The sequence below is a fragment of the Pseudophryne corroboree genome, chromosome 1 (assembly GCF_028390025.1).
Source record: "Pseudophryne corroboree isolate aPseCor3 chromosome 1, aPseCor3.hap2, whole genome shotgun sequence".
In the NCBI taxonomy this organism is placed as follows: Eukaryota; Metazoa; Chordata; class Amphibia; order Anura; family Myobatrachidae; genus Pseudophryne; species Pseudophryne corroboree.
In genome coordinates, this window is record NC_086444.1 from 1,145,501,567 (window position 1) to 1,145,514,805 (window position 13,239).

The window sequence follows — 13,239 nt, forward strand, 5'->3', positions numbered from 1 at the left end:
AGTCTACTGCCGCCGATTTTGAAGTCTTCTTGCTTCTTTCACCGGCTTCTGTCTTCCGGCTCTGCGAGGGGGACGGCGGCGCGGCTCTGGGATCGGACGACCAAGGGTGCGTTCCTGTGTTCGATCCCTCTGGAGCTAATGGTGTCCAGTAGCCTAAGAAGCAGGACCTATCTTCAGCGAGTAGGGCTGCTTCTCTCCCCTCAGTCCCACGCTGCAGAGAGTCTGTTGCCAGCAGATCTCTCTGAAAATAAAAACACCTAACAAAATACTTTCTTATAGCAAGCTCAGGAGAGCTCACTAAGTAGCACCCAGCTCGTCCGGGCACAGATTCAAACTGAGGTCTGGAGGAGGGACATAGAGGGAGGAGCCAGAGCACACCAGTATCCAAATTCTTTCTTAAAGTGCCCTGTCTCCTGCGGAGCCCGTCTATTCCCCATGGTCCTTACGGAGTCCCCAGCATCCACTAGGACGTTAGAGAAATGTCAGTTAGGAGTTGATTGTTTGGTTCTTTCTTCCTTCCACTTTCTCTCTCTCCCAGGTTTGATATATTACCCCTTGTACTCTTTATCACATGCACACACAGAGACTTAGGGTTATTTTTCGTCAGAAGCCAACTTACCAACCAGTGTGGTTTTTTGGAGTGAGGGAAAACATAATGAGAACATACAAACTCCTCACAGATGAGGCATGGCCACAGTGCTGTGAGGCAGTAACACTTACTTGCTGTCCCTTTTACCTTGCTGTGCCCCACAGCTATCATAAGTTACAATCTACGTGATCTGACTATTTTAAGTGTCCCCATATTGTTTGAATTTAAACACATGTATTTTGTCTGATGTTACTGTTATTTTTCCCAATTTGTACACATTGGGCCTAATTCAAGGTTGATTGCAAAAGCAAACTCTTCCTCTAATGGGCGAAACCATGTGCAGCGCAGGGGAGGCACATATAACATGTGCAGAGAGAGTTAGATTTGGGTGGGTTATTTTGTTTCTGTGCAGGGTAAATACCGGCTGCTTTATTTTACACTGCAATTTAGATTTCAGTTTGAACACACCCCGCCCAAATCTAACTCTCTCTGCACATGTTATATCTGCCCCACCTGCAGTGCACATGGTTTTGCCCATTGGAGGAAGATTTTGCTTTTGCGATCAACCTTGAATTAGGCCCATTGTACCCCTTTTTGCAAAAGTGTTTAATACGTATTAGTCTGTTTCGTATGTGCTGTAGGACCTTAGGGCCCATTTATCAATGAGTTTTAGCCATTTAAAACTCCTGCACATGGTAAATGATGTGCCAGCTAATCAGCTCCTAACTGTCATGTGTTTGAAAAATAACAGGAAATGATTGACTGGAGCACCATTTATTGGGAGGCGCTCGATATCCCGGCTGAGGGGATACCGGCACTCTGAACACAGCGGCGGAATCCTAACCACCGGGATACTGACAACTATTCTCCCTCTTGGGGTGTCCACAACACACCTTGAGGGAGAATAAACAGCGTGGCGCGAGTAGCGCGCCACTGTGCCCGCAACATGGCGAGCGCAGCGAGCCCGCAAGGGGCCCTTTTGCGCTTGCCCCGCTGCCGGCATTCCGGCAGTCGGGATCCCAGCGCCGGTCTATCGTAGTAGACCCCCATTAATCATATGCAACAAGTTTTAAATAGCTAAAACTCATCTAATTGATAAATGGGCCCCGTAGTCATTGCAGAAGCTTTGATCGCCAGGAGGATATGAGGGATCGCTGTCATGGAGATCCCCAGATCCTGACGTAGCAAGGGCGGAGCTTAATATAATACCTACAATTTACATTTTACCACTACGCTGATTACACTATACATCCCTCTAGGTAAGTATATATAACTTGGTAGCCTGCCACCACCTGCGTAAAAGGGCCACAAATCTCTTTCCATACAACTGCGCAGTATGTGATACACAACTAGCCCTTAGGTATTTAGCCACTCAACACTTCTAGCAATAGCAATAATTATCAAAGCTTCTTCAAAGACTAAGGTTCTAGAGCATGGGTCTTCAACCTGTGGCCCTCCAGCTGCTGTGGAACTACACACCCCAGCATGCCCTGCCTCCGTTTTAGCACAAAACAGCCGGCCACCGGGAAGCCGGCAGCGTGGCTTTGCTGCGCTTGTCACGCTGCGGACATTGTATTCTCCCTCTATGGGTGTCGTGGACACCCATAGAGGGAGAAAAGCATGTGACAAAGGGATTGCGGCGTCGGCATTTCAGCGCTAGTCGGGATCCAGATGTCGATATAGCGACAGCCAGGATCCAGACCAAACAGATTAATACAAGACAGACTTATAAAAATTAAAAAAAAAGAAGTCAAATTGGGCACAATACTTAATACAAAATTGTAAAAATAACATTTATGAAACATACTACATACTTGGAGATGTAGGTTATAATAGGTGCAATTTGTCTATAAAAAGGAAAGCCTAGATGGCGTAGTGGTTAGCATTACTGCCTTACAGCTCTGAGGTGATGAGCCCATATATTTTTATTTCTGTATGGCGGGAATGAGGATCACTGCTGCAGAGAAATAACATTTCTGGAGTGCACTGTGGTACACTGGATGGCATTACTGCCACACAGCACTGAGTTCACGGGTTCAATACCAACCAGGGTCCCATTACTGAACACTGCGGATGTTCTGTCCATGTTTGCGGGGGTTTCCTCCGGGTGACCCCATTTTCTTACACACACACAAAAACAAACATACATGCATATATACAGTAGGTAGGTTAATTGGCTTCTGACACAAAATTAACCCTAGTGTGCATGTGTCCATGTGATGCATATAATATACATTGCAAGCTCCACTGGGGCAGGGAGAGATGTGAATGACTGAAATACGCTCTGTAACGCTCTGCGGAATCCAGGTGCACTATATAATAAATACTAAGTCAGATTCATGCACCTATGAAGCTTACAGCCCAATATTCAGCAAAGCATCCTCCCTGCATTGCTCTCTCACCTGGCTCATAAAGAGTTACTGCATTTTTTGGTAACCTAAAGACTCTGATCCATCACATGGTCCACTGTGCAAGCTACCCATAACATATTTAAAATTAATTTAAAGTAACTGGGGCCCCTTTCGTTCTTCATTACAGCAACCTGAGACCTGTTGCTATATCCACTGGACAAGCAGCCGGGTGACTCAAACACCTGAAGCCAGCGCCGAGACGAAGAGGAGAGGTTTATTGAGTTAGTCAGGCCTCAGTGCCGAGAGGATTTTTAATCAGGTTAAAGCAGACAGGACATTTGCCGCTGCGAGCACACAGAGAGGAAAGATCATGGCGATAAGTCTTCTGTAAATAATGAAATGGACAATGGAGACAGAGAGAGAGAGAGAGAGAGAGAGAGAATAGTTCTATGCCACAGCCTCTAACAAGAATACAGTGCGGTCTAGAATATAGACAGGGACAAGGCAGGATGTGGGGGTTAGGTACGACATTAAGAAAACACTGCATACATACACCAGTCCACAGAGCTCGCTAATGGGGGAATAAGCCTGTCTGAGCGCTTAATGAGGAGAAAAAAGATTGACCTGTGTGCACCAGGAATTGTGGTCACATGTCAGGGGATTATGTACACTGAATCTGTCAGCCATACTGGAGAATATTTCTTGTACTAAGCTACTTGTCCAAACCCGGAGTAGTTGCTGCGCTAGAACTTATGTCAAAGAACATCAGGAGTTTTCACAGGGGAGTCAGCCATTTTGTAAGCTGCACCAATATTCACAAGAAAGAAGCCAATGGGATTACTATTATTCATGACCAATATTTATGAGGAACCGGTTTCAAGTGAAATGATAGGCTGTATGGGTCTAATTCACAGTTAGCAATAAATCCAGGTAGGATGTGCAGTATTGCACCTTGTCAAAACCATGTGTTAAAACTGTGGTGCCAACAAGTAATTGGTGCCCGACGGGTGATATTTAATTGTTTTTCCCATTAGCATGAGTGCTGTGGGCGCCCATTACTTATTGCTCATATCGCACCCAAATGCACCAGGTTTAAATGCGTAAATTGGTTATAATTCTATGCAAACTAGTGGGTGTTTGGGCGGATATCTGCTCGCCCTCTCGGGAGTGTGCGAGCACAAATAATGGGTACCGACGGCATTTGTGCCCATCGGCAAAAAATTGAATATTGGCCATCGGGTGCCCAAAAACAATTGAATTCCCCATAAGAGTTGAGAAGTTGTACATCATACCTGAACTGTAAATGGCAGAATAACAATAAAGCTGCCCAGTATTTGCCTGCTACATGTGAATAAAGCTAGGAGTATACTGTAGGCAAAAAAAAAAAAAAAAAGTCACATTTTACACCCTATAGTGGATTTGCTCTTTACTATAGAAGGGCCTCTGTGGTTGTATGGAGCTTTGCCATATTTCAGTAATGGGCCACAAAGAAAATGAGCTGAACATTACCTTTGAATAATTTGTCAACATTTACACTGGCTGCTAATGGGACATTGTATTTATTGCACGATAAAGTAAAGACCAACTTCAATTACATGTGATACTGTACATATCTCGGGGAAGGTGGGGCGGAGGGGGCTTGAGGGACAGTTGTAGCCATATGAATGGCTCCTGCTAGGCTGCTACATACTGTATATGTAAAGTGCATCAGTCACTCACAGCCGCTTACCTTTCTATTCTCTCTCGACTTCTTAGAATTGTGCCCAACTCCGAAAATGTTGTGTATGTCAAAGGCTTTCTTGGACCAGTCATCTTTGCGGGCAGGCGGTTGTACAAAGTTTCCCTCAACTCTGTATCTGTCAGCCGGGATTTTGCTCATAGGTGGAGGTAAAGTACCACAGTTAACACTGGACCACCCATCGGTTGAATCAGCATAAGACTCCTGATCACTAACATTCCCCTGTTGCCAATCACGTATGACATGGACCGGCAGCCATTTCTTTTGTCCTCCTACATCCAAAGGACTAGATTTTTTTGAGGGAAGCGGTGGTCCTCTTGTTGGGATAACTGGAACTTCAATACGAGCCGATGGACCCAAATGCTTCTTGAAGTTTTGTGGTTTATCAGCAAGGGAGACGTGCGATGGAAAATGCCCGTCATCCTCGTTGCAATAACCGTTCCAGTGTAGAGCAGACGGGTTCGGACCTCTTCCTCCTGGATTCTCCCACATTCCATGAGGAATATGTTTGTTTGGAGCACTCCCTAAATCAACAACCAACACTCGGTTAGTCTTTTCCTCCTGGTTAAAATTCCCAATCCCGCTATCACTGTTACTGCTGGTACTGTTGTTCTGATGGGCATCCGCGTCATTCTCTAGGAAAGCTCTCGCCCTCATCCCTTCTATGAGCTCACCCATGTCTCTGTAAAGAACTGAGATGAACTGTAGAACCGGCAAAGAAGAAGGTGGAAACTCCAGACAACCATTGGTGTCTGGATCTGGTGTACACTCAAATCCGAATCTCCTAGCAATGCCTTGATGTATTTTGTGGTGGAATAATTCTGGATCCACCATGAAGACATGACAAGAGGTCCTCAAAATCTCTTCTGCATCCGGTGACAAGCTTTGGTCATCGCTACTTTGCATAGTTACAAGCCCAAAGAACCTTCTATCGTCGGGGCACACTGCGCTGAACGCCAGTTTTTCTGCAGGGTAGACTGCTATAATACCAGCCTTATCGGTACAAAGCTGGATGTTGTCGTGCATTATTTTCATCAGGACAAGGGAATGTATTTTTTGTTCGGCTCTCAGTCGTCTCATACACCCGCGGATGGCCTGTAAGCTGTCATATTCAAGGTTAGAGCTCGTAGAGGGAAGTTCTATTGAGCCAAGGTAGCCAACTATCATGCCAACATTCAAGATGCTTGCGTCCAACTCAAAGTCTTCCATGTTCTGCTGGCCATTGGGAAACACAGGGTCACCATTTATCATCTTTGAGATTTCATCCCTCGAAAGCAAGTCGAGGCTGCGATTTGTTTTCTCCCTCCTCGTTTCGTAGTGTGAGGCGGACATTGACCGCGACCTATGCTTTGCTGCGTGGCTGTCAGTCTTTCCACCCCCTGCTGGATTCTCCAAGATCATACTGAATATCCCTCCAGACTGCATCTCTTCGACAACCCTGACTGCCCGGTTGATGCCCAACGCTTTAGAATCAGGCCTTGGCTTCAGGCAGGTCTTGCCTTCATAGAAAGCAATTTCCTCATCACTTGAGCATGAATCCATATGACCAGCTCCTTCAGCAATGACCATGTGAAGGACGCCGGAACATTGCCCGATTAGCTTGATCACGTCTTCATGAGATGCCTTCTTGACGTTAGTTTCGTTCACAGCACAGATCTGATCTCCAGGTTTGAGCCCTACAAACTCGGCAGGACTATCCTTGATGACACTATTTATGACACATGGCGACTGTCCAGAAAGAGTAAAACCGTACCCCGATCTTCCCCTGGCCACCTCCACGCACCTCAGTCGCTGGGACATATGCATTTTTATTCGATTCTTAGGATCGACGGGCCTATGCATCGCATTTACATGTGAAGAGAAGGAATCTTGCTGAGGAACAAAACTGAATTTCTCAAATGGTATTTCGCAGGCTCCTGAAAAACACAAATACAAAACATATTAAACATCTGTCTTCCATTTAATTCACTCCTGTGCCAGTAAATAGTCAGTTCAGCTGGGCAAAAATGCTAACCAATATTCTGCTGCTTTGAGAGCATTACCATAAAGGGTGTAAAAACAAACTTGAAAAAATAGAAACCACACTAATGCACTGCAACCATTTTGTTCCATAAAAGTTATCCTATTGCAGGTTACAAGGTGCACCTTTCCCAATATGCTCATTAGCTGGCAGGTTGCAAGTGTGTTTGATTGGATAAAAGAATATGTGCCCATTTCATTACAATATTTATAAACGAGCCTAGGACATCCGCAGCCTCGGGGTAGATTATTTAGTCATCCATTAACGAGAACAGTAAATTCTTAATTCCTGGTCAAATAGAAAAAAAAAAAAAAATATATATATATATATATATATATATATGGGTGGTCTTCTGTTTGCCGGCGGTCGGGCTCCCGGCGCTCAGTATACCGGCGCCGGGAGCCCGACAGCCGGCATACCGACAATTATTTTCCCTCGTGGGGGTCCACGACCCCCATAGAGGGAGAATAAAATAGTGTGGCGCGCGTAGCGCGCCACCGTGCCCGTAGCGTGGCGAGCGCAGCGAGCCCGCAAGGGGCTCATTTGCGCTCGCCAAGCTGTCGGTAAGCCGGCGGTCGGGCTCCCGGCGCCGGGATGCTGGTCGCCGGGAGCCCGACCGCCGGCCAGCCGTAGTGAACCCATATATATATATGTGTGTGTTTGTGTATTGGTTAGTATTGTTCGCAATGTGGGGCCGATTAAGAGTTAAATGAAAAATTGCAACTTTTGCGGGCATGCAAATATGTGTCCACACACTTACAATCCCGGAGCACGGATCTTTAAATATGTGCAACATAAAATCTAGTGTATATATATATGTATGACGGATAATGTGCGCTAGATTTATCATTATTACAATTTATTTATAAGGCGCCACAAGTGTTTTGCAGCGCCGTACATGAACACACATTAGAACATTACAGGGTATACAGGACTTGACACAGAGCACGGGTAACAATTAGCACCACAGTTCTCAGTACACAATACAGCTGAGATGTCAGGAAGCCAAGAAGTAATCAGCGTACTACTGGGGGCGGGCAGCCATTGGAAGAGATGAACAGTCACGAGCAGGAGGAAATGCAGGTATAGACAGTCACTGAGTAGGAAAGAGCTGTGATTGAAGTGCAGGTGAAGAGGGCTGTGAGAACAGGAAGGAAGAGGGCCCTGCTCCAAGGAGCTTACAATCTAGAGGAAGAGGGAGCCAGACAGGTGACATGAGGTACAAGCAAGCGGAAGGTGGCCTGGTGTCAGGAAGTAAGCGAGGCTGAGATGACCAAGGTATGATGATGAGAGAGCAGTCTCAAGACTGGGTTATGCAGAAGGGTAGGCTTTGATGAACAGGTGGGTTTTCAGTGCCCGTGTGAAGCTTTGCAAGGCTGTGTATGATTCTGAATAGCCTGTACACATGGCTCTGGACCTAATCTAAAGCGGAGGAGGAGGCGCTGACGGAGAGGAAGAGGAAGCTGTGACCTGGAACCGGAAGTGGTTGGGGGGTCACACGTGTGTCCGTGTGCGAGCGGTGCTGGTGAGGGGGAGCGGGTGCCGATACAGGAGCCGGTAGACGTGCCGGAGAGGGGGATAGATCGGGCGCCGCCGCAGGGGACGAGACGGGGGTGTCGGCAGCCGGAGGAGGCACAGCAACTGCAGGAGACGGAGGTGCTGACTGGGTAGCAGTAGGGAAACCTGAGCTTCAGGGACTGCAGGATAGCAGACCCATCGATAGGAGGAGGTACAGGGCTGCCAGAGGAGAGGGCCCCCACAGATAAGTATCAGATTACCAACTTTCTATTACTGTTTTGAATTATTGTATATTGTATAGTACATAAGTGTTTTTCTTCTTTTCTCTCTCCCCCTGTCCTTGATTTGAATTACCAATTACTGTTCTGTAAATTGCACTGTCGTGATTATTGTTTTTCTTCACAGCTAGGCAAGAGTACTGTATTGCCTAGTATAGTTTGTATTGTTTTGTTAAGGGTAACAAGGAGTTGTCTGTATTGCCGATCTTTTTTGAATAAACATATTCTATTTAAAAGGGTAACAAGGAGTTAGCGTTTAATAAAAAAAAAAAATAAGAATTTACTTACCGATAATTCTATTTCTCGTAGTCCGTAGTGGATGCTGGGAACTCCGTAAGGACCATGGGGAATAGCGGCTCCGCAGGAGACTGGGCACAAAAGTAAAAGCTTTAGGACTACCTGGTGTGCACTGGCTCCTCCCCCTATGACCCTCCTCCAAGCCTCAGTTAGGATACTGTGCCCGGACGAGCGTACACAATAAGGAAGGATATTGAATCCCGGGTAAGACTCATACCAGCCACACCAATCACACCGTACAACCTGTGATCTGAACCCAGTTAACAGCATGATAACAGAGGAGCCTCTGAAAAGATGGCTCACAACAATAATAACCCGATTTTTGTAACAATAACTATGTACAAGTATTGCAGACAATCCGCACTTGGGATGGGCGCCCAGCATCCACTACGGACTACGAGAAATAGAATTATCGGTAAGTAAATTCTTATTTTCTCTGACGTCCTAGTGGATGCTGGGAACTCCGTAAGGACCATGGGGATTATACCAAAGCTCCCAAACGGGCGGGAGAGTGCGGATGACTCTGCAGCACCGAATGAGAGAACTCCAGGTCCTCCTCAGCCAGGGTATCAAATTTGTAGAATTTAGCAAACGTGTTTGCCCCTGACCAAGTAGCTGCTCGGCAAAGTTGTAAAGCCGAGACCCCTCGGGCAGCCGCCCAAGATGAGCCCACTTTCCTTGTGGAATGGGCTTTTACAGATTTTGGCTGTGGCAGGCCTGCCACAGAATGTGCAAGCTGAATTGTACTACAAATCCAACGAGCAATTGTCTGCTTAGAAGCAGGAGCACCCAGCTTGTTGGGTGCATACAGGATAAACAGCGAGTCAGATTTTCTGACTCCAGCCGTCCTGGAAACATATATTTTCAGGGCCCTGACTACGTCCAGCAACTTGGAGTCCTCCAAGTCCCTAGTAGCCGCAGGCACCACAATAGGCTGGTTCAAGTGAAATGCTGAAACCACCTTAGGGAGAAATTGAGGACGAGTCCTCAATTCTGCCCTGTCCGTATGAAAAATTAGGTAAGGGCTTTTATAGGATAAAGCTGCCAATTCTGAGACACGCCTGGCTAAAGCCAGGGCTAACAGCATTACCACCTTCCATGTGAGATATTTTAAGTCCACAGTGGAAAGTGGTTCAAACCAATGTGATTTTAGGAATCCCAAAACTACATTGAGATCCCAAGGTGCCACTGGAGGCACAAAAGGAGGTTGTATATGCAGTACCCCCTTGACAAACGTCTGTACTTCAGGAACTGAAGCCAGTTCTTTTTGGAAGAAAATCGACAGGGCCGAAATTTGAACCTTAATGGACCCTAATTTTAGGCCCATAGACAGTCCTGTTTGCAGGAAATGCAGGAAACGACCCAGTTGAAATTCCTCTGTAGGGGCCTTCCTGGCCTCGCACCACGCAACATATTTACGCCAAATACGGTGATAATGTTGTACGGTTACATCCTTCCTGGCTTTATTCAGGGTAGGGATGACTTCATCCGGAATGCCTTTTTCCTTCAGGATCTGGCGTTCAACCGCCATGCCGTCAAACGCAGCCGCGGTAAGTCTTGGAACAGACAGGGTCCCTGCTGGAGCAGGTCCTTTCTTAGAGGTAGAGGACACGGGTCCTCTGTGAGCATCTCTTGAAGTTCCGGGTACCAAGTCCTTCTTGGCCAATCCGGAGCCACGAGTATAGTCCTTACTCCTCTCCTTCTTATGATCCTCAGTACCTTGGGTATGAGAGGCAGAGGAGGGAACACATACACTGACTGGTACACCCATGGTGTTACCAGAGCGTCCACAGCTATTGCCTGAGGGTCCCTCGACCTGGCGCAATACCTGTCTAGTTTTTTGTTGAGGCGGGACGCCATCATGTCCACCTTTGGTTTTTCCCAACGGTTCACAATCATGTGGAAGACTTCTGGATGAAGTCCCCACTCTCCCGGGTGGAGGTCGTGCCTGCTGAGGAAGTCTGCTTCCCAGTTGTCCACTCCCGGAATGAACACTGCTGACAGTGCTATCACATGATTTTCTGCCCAGCGAAGAATCCTTGCAACTTCTGTCATTGCCCTCCTGCTTCTTGTGCCGCCCTGTCTGTTTACGTGGGCGACTGCCGTGATGTTGTCCGACTGGATCAACACCGGCTGACCTTGAAGCAGAGGTCTTGCTAGGCTCAGAGCATTGTAGATGGCTCTTAGCTCCAGGATATTTATGTGAAGTGATGTCTCCAGGCTTGACCACAAGCCCTGGAAATTTCTTCCCTGTGTGACTGCTCCCCAGCCTCTCAGGCTGGCATCCGTGGTCACCAGGACCCAGTCCTGAATGCTGAATCTGCGGCCCTCTAGAAGATGAGCACTCTGCAACCACCACAGGAGAGACACTCTTGTCCTTGGAGACAAGATTATCCGCTGATGCATCTGAAGATGCGACCCGGACCATTTGTCTAGCAGATCCCACTGGAAGGTTCTTGCGTGGAATCTGCCGAATGGGATTGCTTCGTAAGAAGCCACCATTTTTCCCAGAACCCTTGTGCATTGATGCACTGAGACTTGGCCTGGTTATAGGAGCTTTCTGACTAGTTCGGATAACTCCCTGGCTTTCTCCTCCGGGAGAAACACCTTTTTCTGGACTGTGTCCAGGATCATCCCTAGGAATAGAAGTCGTGTCGTCGGGATCAGCTGCGATTTTGGAATATTGAGAATCCAACCGTGCTGGCGCAGCACTATCTGAGATAGTGCTACCCCGACTTCTAACTGTTCCCTGGATCTTGCCCTTATCAGGAGATCGTCCAAGTAAGGGATAACTAAAACTCCCTTCCTTCGAAGGAGTATCATCATTTCGGCCATTACCTTGGTAAAGACCCGGGTGCCGTGGACAATCCAAACGGCAGCGTCTGAAACTGATAGTGACAGTTCTGTACCACAAACCTGAGGTACCCTTGGTGAGAAGGGTAAATTGGGACGTGTAGGTAAGCATCTTTTATGTCCAGAGACACCATATAGTCCCCTTCTTCCAGGTTTGCAATCACTGCTCTGAGTGACTCCATCTTGAATTTGAACCTTTGTATGTAAGTGTTCAAGGATTTCAGGTATAAAATTGGTCTCACCGAGCCGTCCGACTTCGGTACCACAAATAGTGTGGAATAGTACCCCTTTCCCTGTTGTAGGAGGGGTACCTTGAATATCACCTGCTGGGAATACAGCTTGTGAATGGCTTCCAATACTGCCTCCCTGTCTGAGGGAGACGTCGGTAAAGCAGACTTTAGAAAACGGCGAGGGGGAGACGTCTCGAATTCCAATTTGTACCCTTGAGATACCACCTGAAGGATCCAGGGGTCCACTTGCGAGTGGGCCCACTGCGCACTGAACTTCTTGAGACGGGCCCCCACCGTGCCTGAGTCCGCTTGTAAAGCCCCAGCGTCATGCTGAGGACTTTGCGGAGGCGGGGGAGGGCTTTTGTTCCTGGGAACTGGCTGTTTGTTGCAGCCTTTTTCCTCTCCCTCTGCCACGGGGCAGAAATGAGGCGCCTTTTGCCCGCTTGCCCTTATGGGGCCGAAAGGACTGCGCCTGATAATATGGCGTCTTCTTAGGTTGAGAAGCTACCTGGGGTAAAAATGTGGATTATCCAGCAGTTGCCGTGGCTACCAGGTCTGATAGACCTACCCCAAATAACTCCTCCCCCTTATAAGGCAATACTTCCATGTGCCTTTTAGAATCCGCATCACCTGACCACTGCCGCGTCCATAAACCTCTTCTTGCAGAAATGGACAGCGCGCTAACTCTTGATGCCAGTCGGCAAATATCCCTCTGTGCATCACGCATATATAGAAATGCATCCTTCAAATGCTCTATAGTCAATAATATACTGTCCCTATCAAGGGTATCAATATTTTCAGTCAGGGAATCCGACCACGCCAGGCCCGCACTGCACATCCAGGCTGAGGCTATTGCTGGTCGCAGTATAACACCCGTGTGAGAGTATATACATTTTAGGATATTCTCCAGCTTTCTATCGGCAGGTTCCTTTAGGGCGGCCGTATCAGGAGAGGGTAGTGCTACCTGTTTAGACAAGCGTGTGAGCACTTTATCCACCCTAGGGGGTGTTTCCCAACGTGCCCTATCCTCTGGCGGGAAAGGGTACGATGCCAATAACCTTTTAGGAATTATCAGTTTTTTATCGGGGGAAACCCACGCCTCATCACACACTTCATTTAATTCCTCGGATACAGGAAAAACCACAGGCAGTTTTTTCTCACCAAACATAATACCCTTCTTAGTGGTACTTGTATTATCAGATATATGCAATACATTTTTCATTGCTTCAATCATGTAACGTGTGGCCCTAGTGGAAGTCACGTTTGTCTCCTCATCATCGACACTGGAGTCAGTATCAGTGTCTGTGTCTGCCATTTGAGGTAACGGCGTTTTAAAGCCCCTGATGGCGTTTGAGACCCCTGGAC

General features: G+C 47.3%; 1 protein-coding gene across 1 annotated transcript in view; it reads right to left on the bottom strand.

Moving 5' to 3' along the window:
* The window catches only part of RGS12 (regulator of G protein signaling 12), a 418,735-nt gene that overhangs the window by 332,824 nt on the left and 72,672 nt on the right, over positions 1–13,239 (bottom strand). Inside the window, exon 2 of the mRNA XM_063924288.1 lies at positions 4,670–6,594. Coding sequence (XP_063780358.1) covers positions 4,670–6,520 — 1,851 coding nt within the window. The 5' untranslated portion in view covers positions 6,521–6,594. The remainder of the gene's footprint in view (positions 1–4,669; positions 6,595–13,239) is intronic.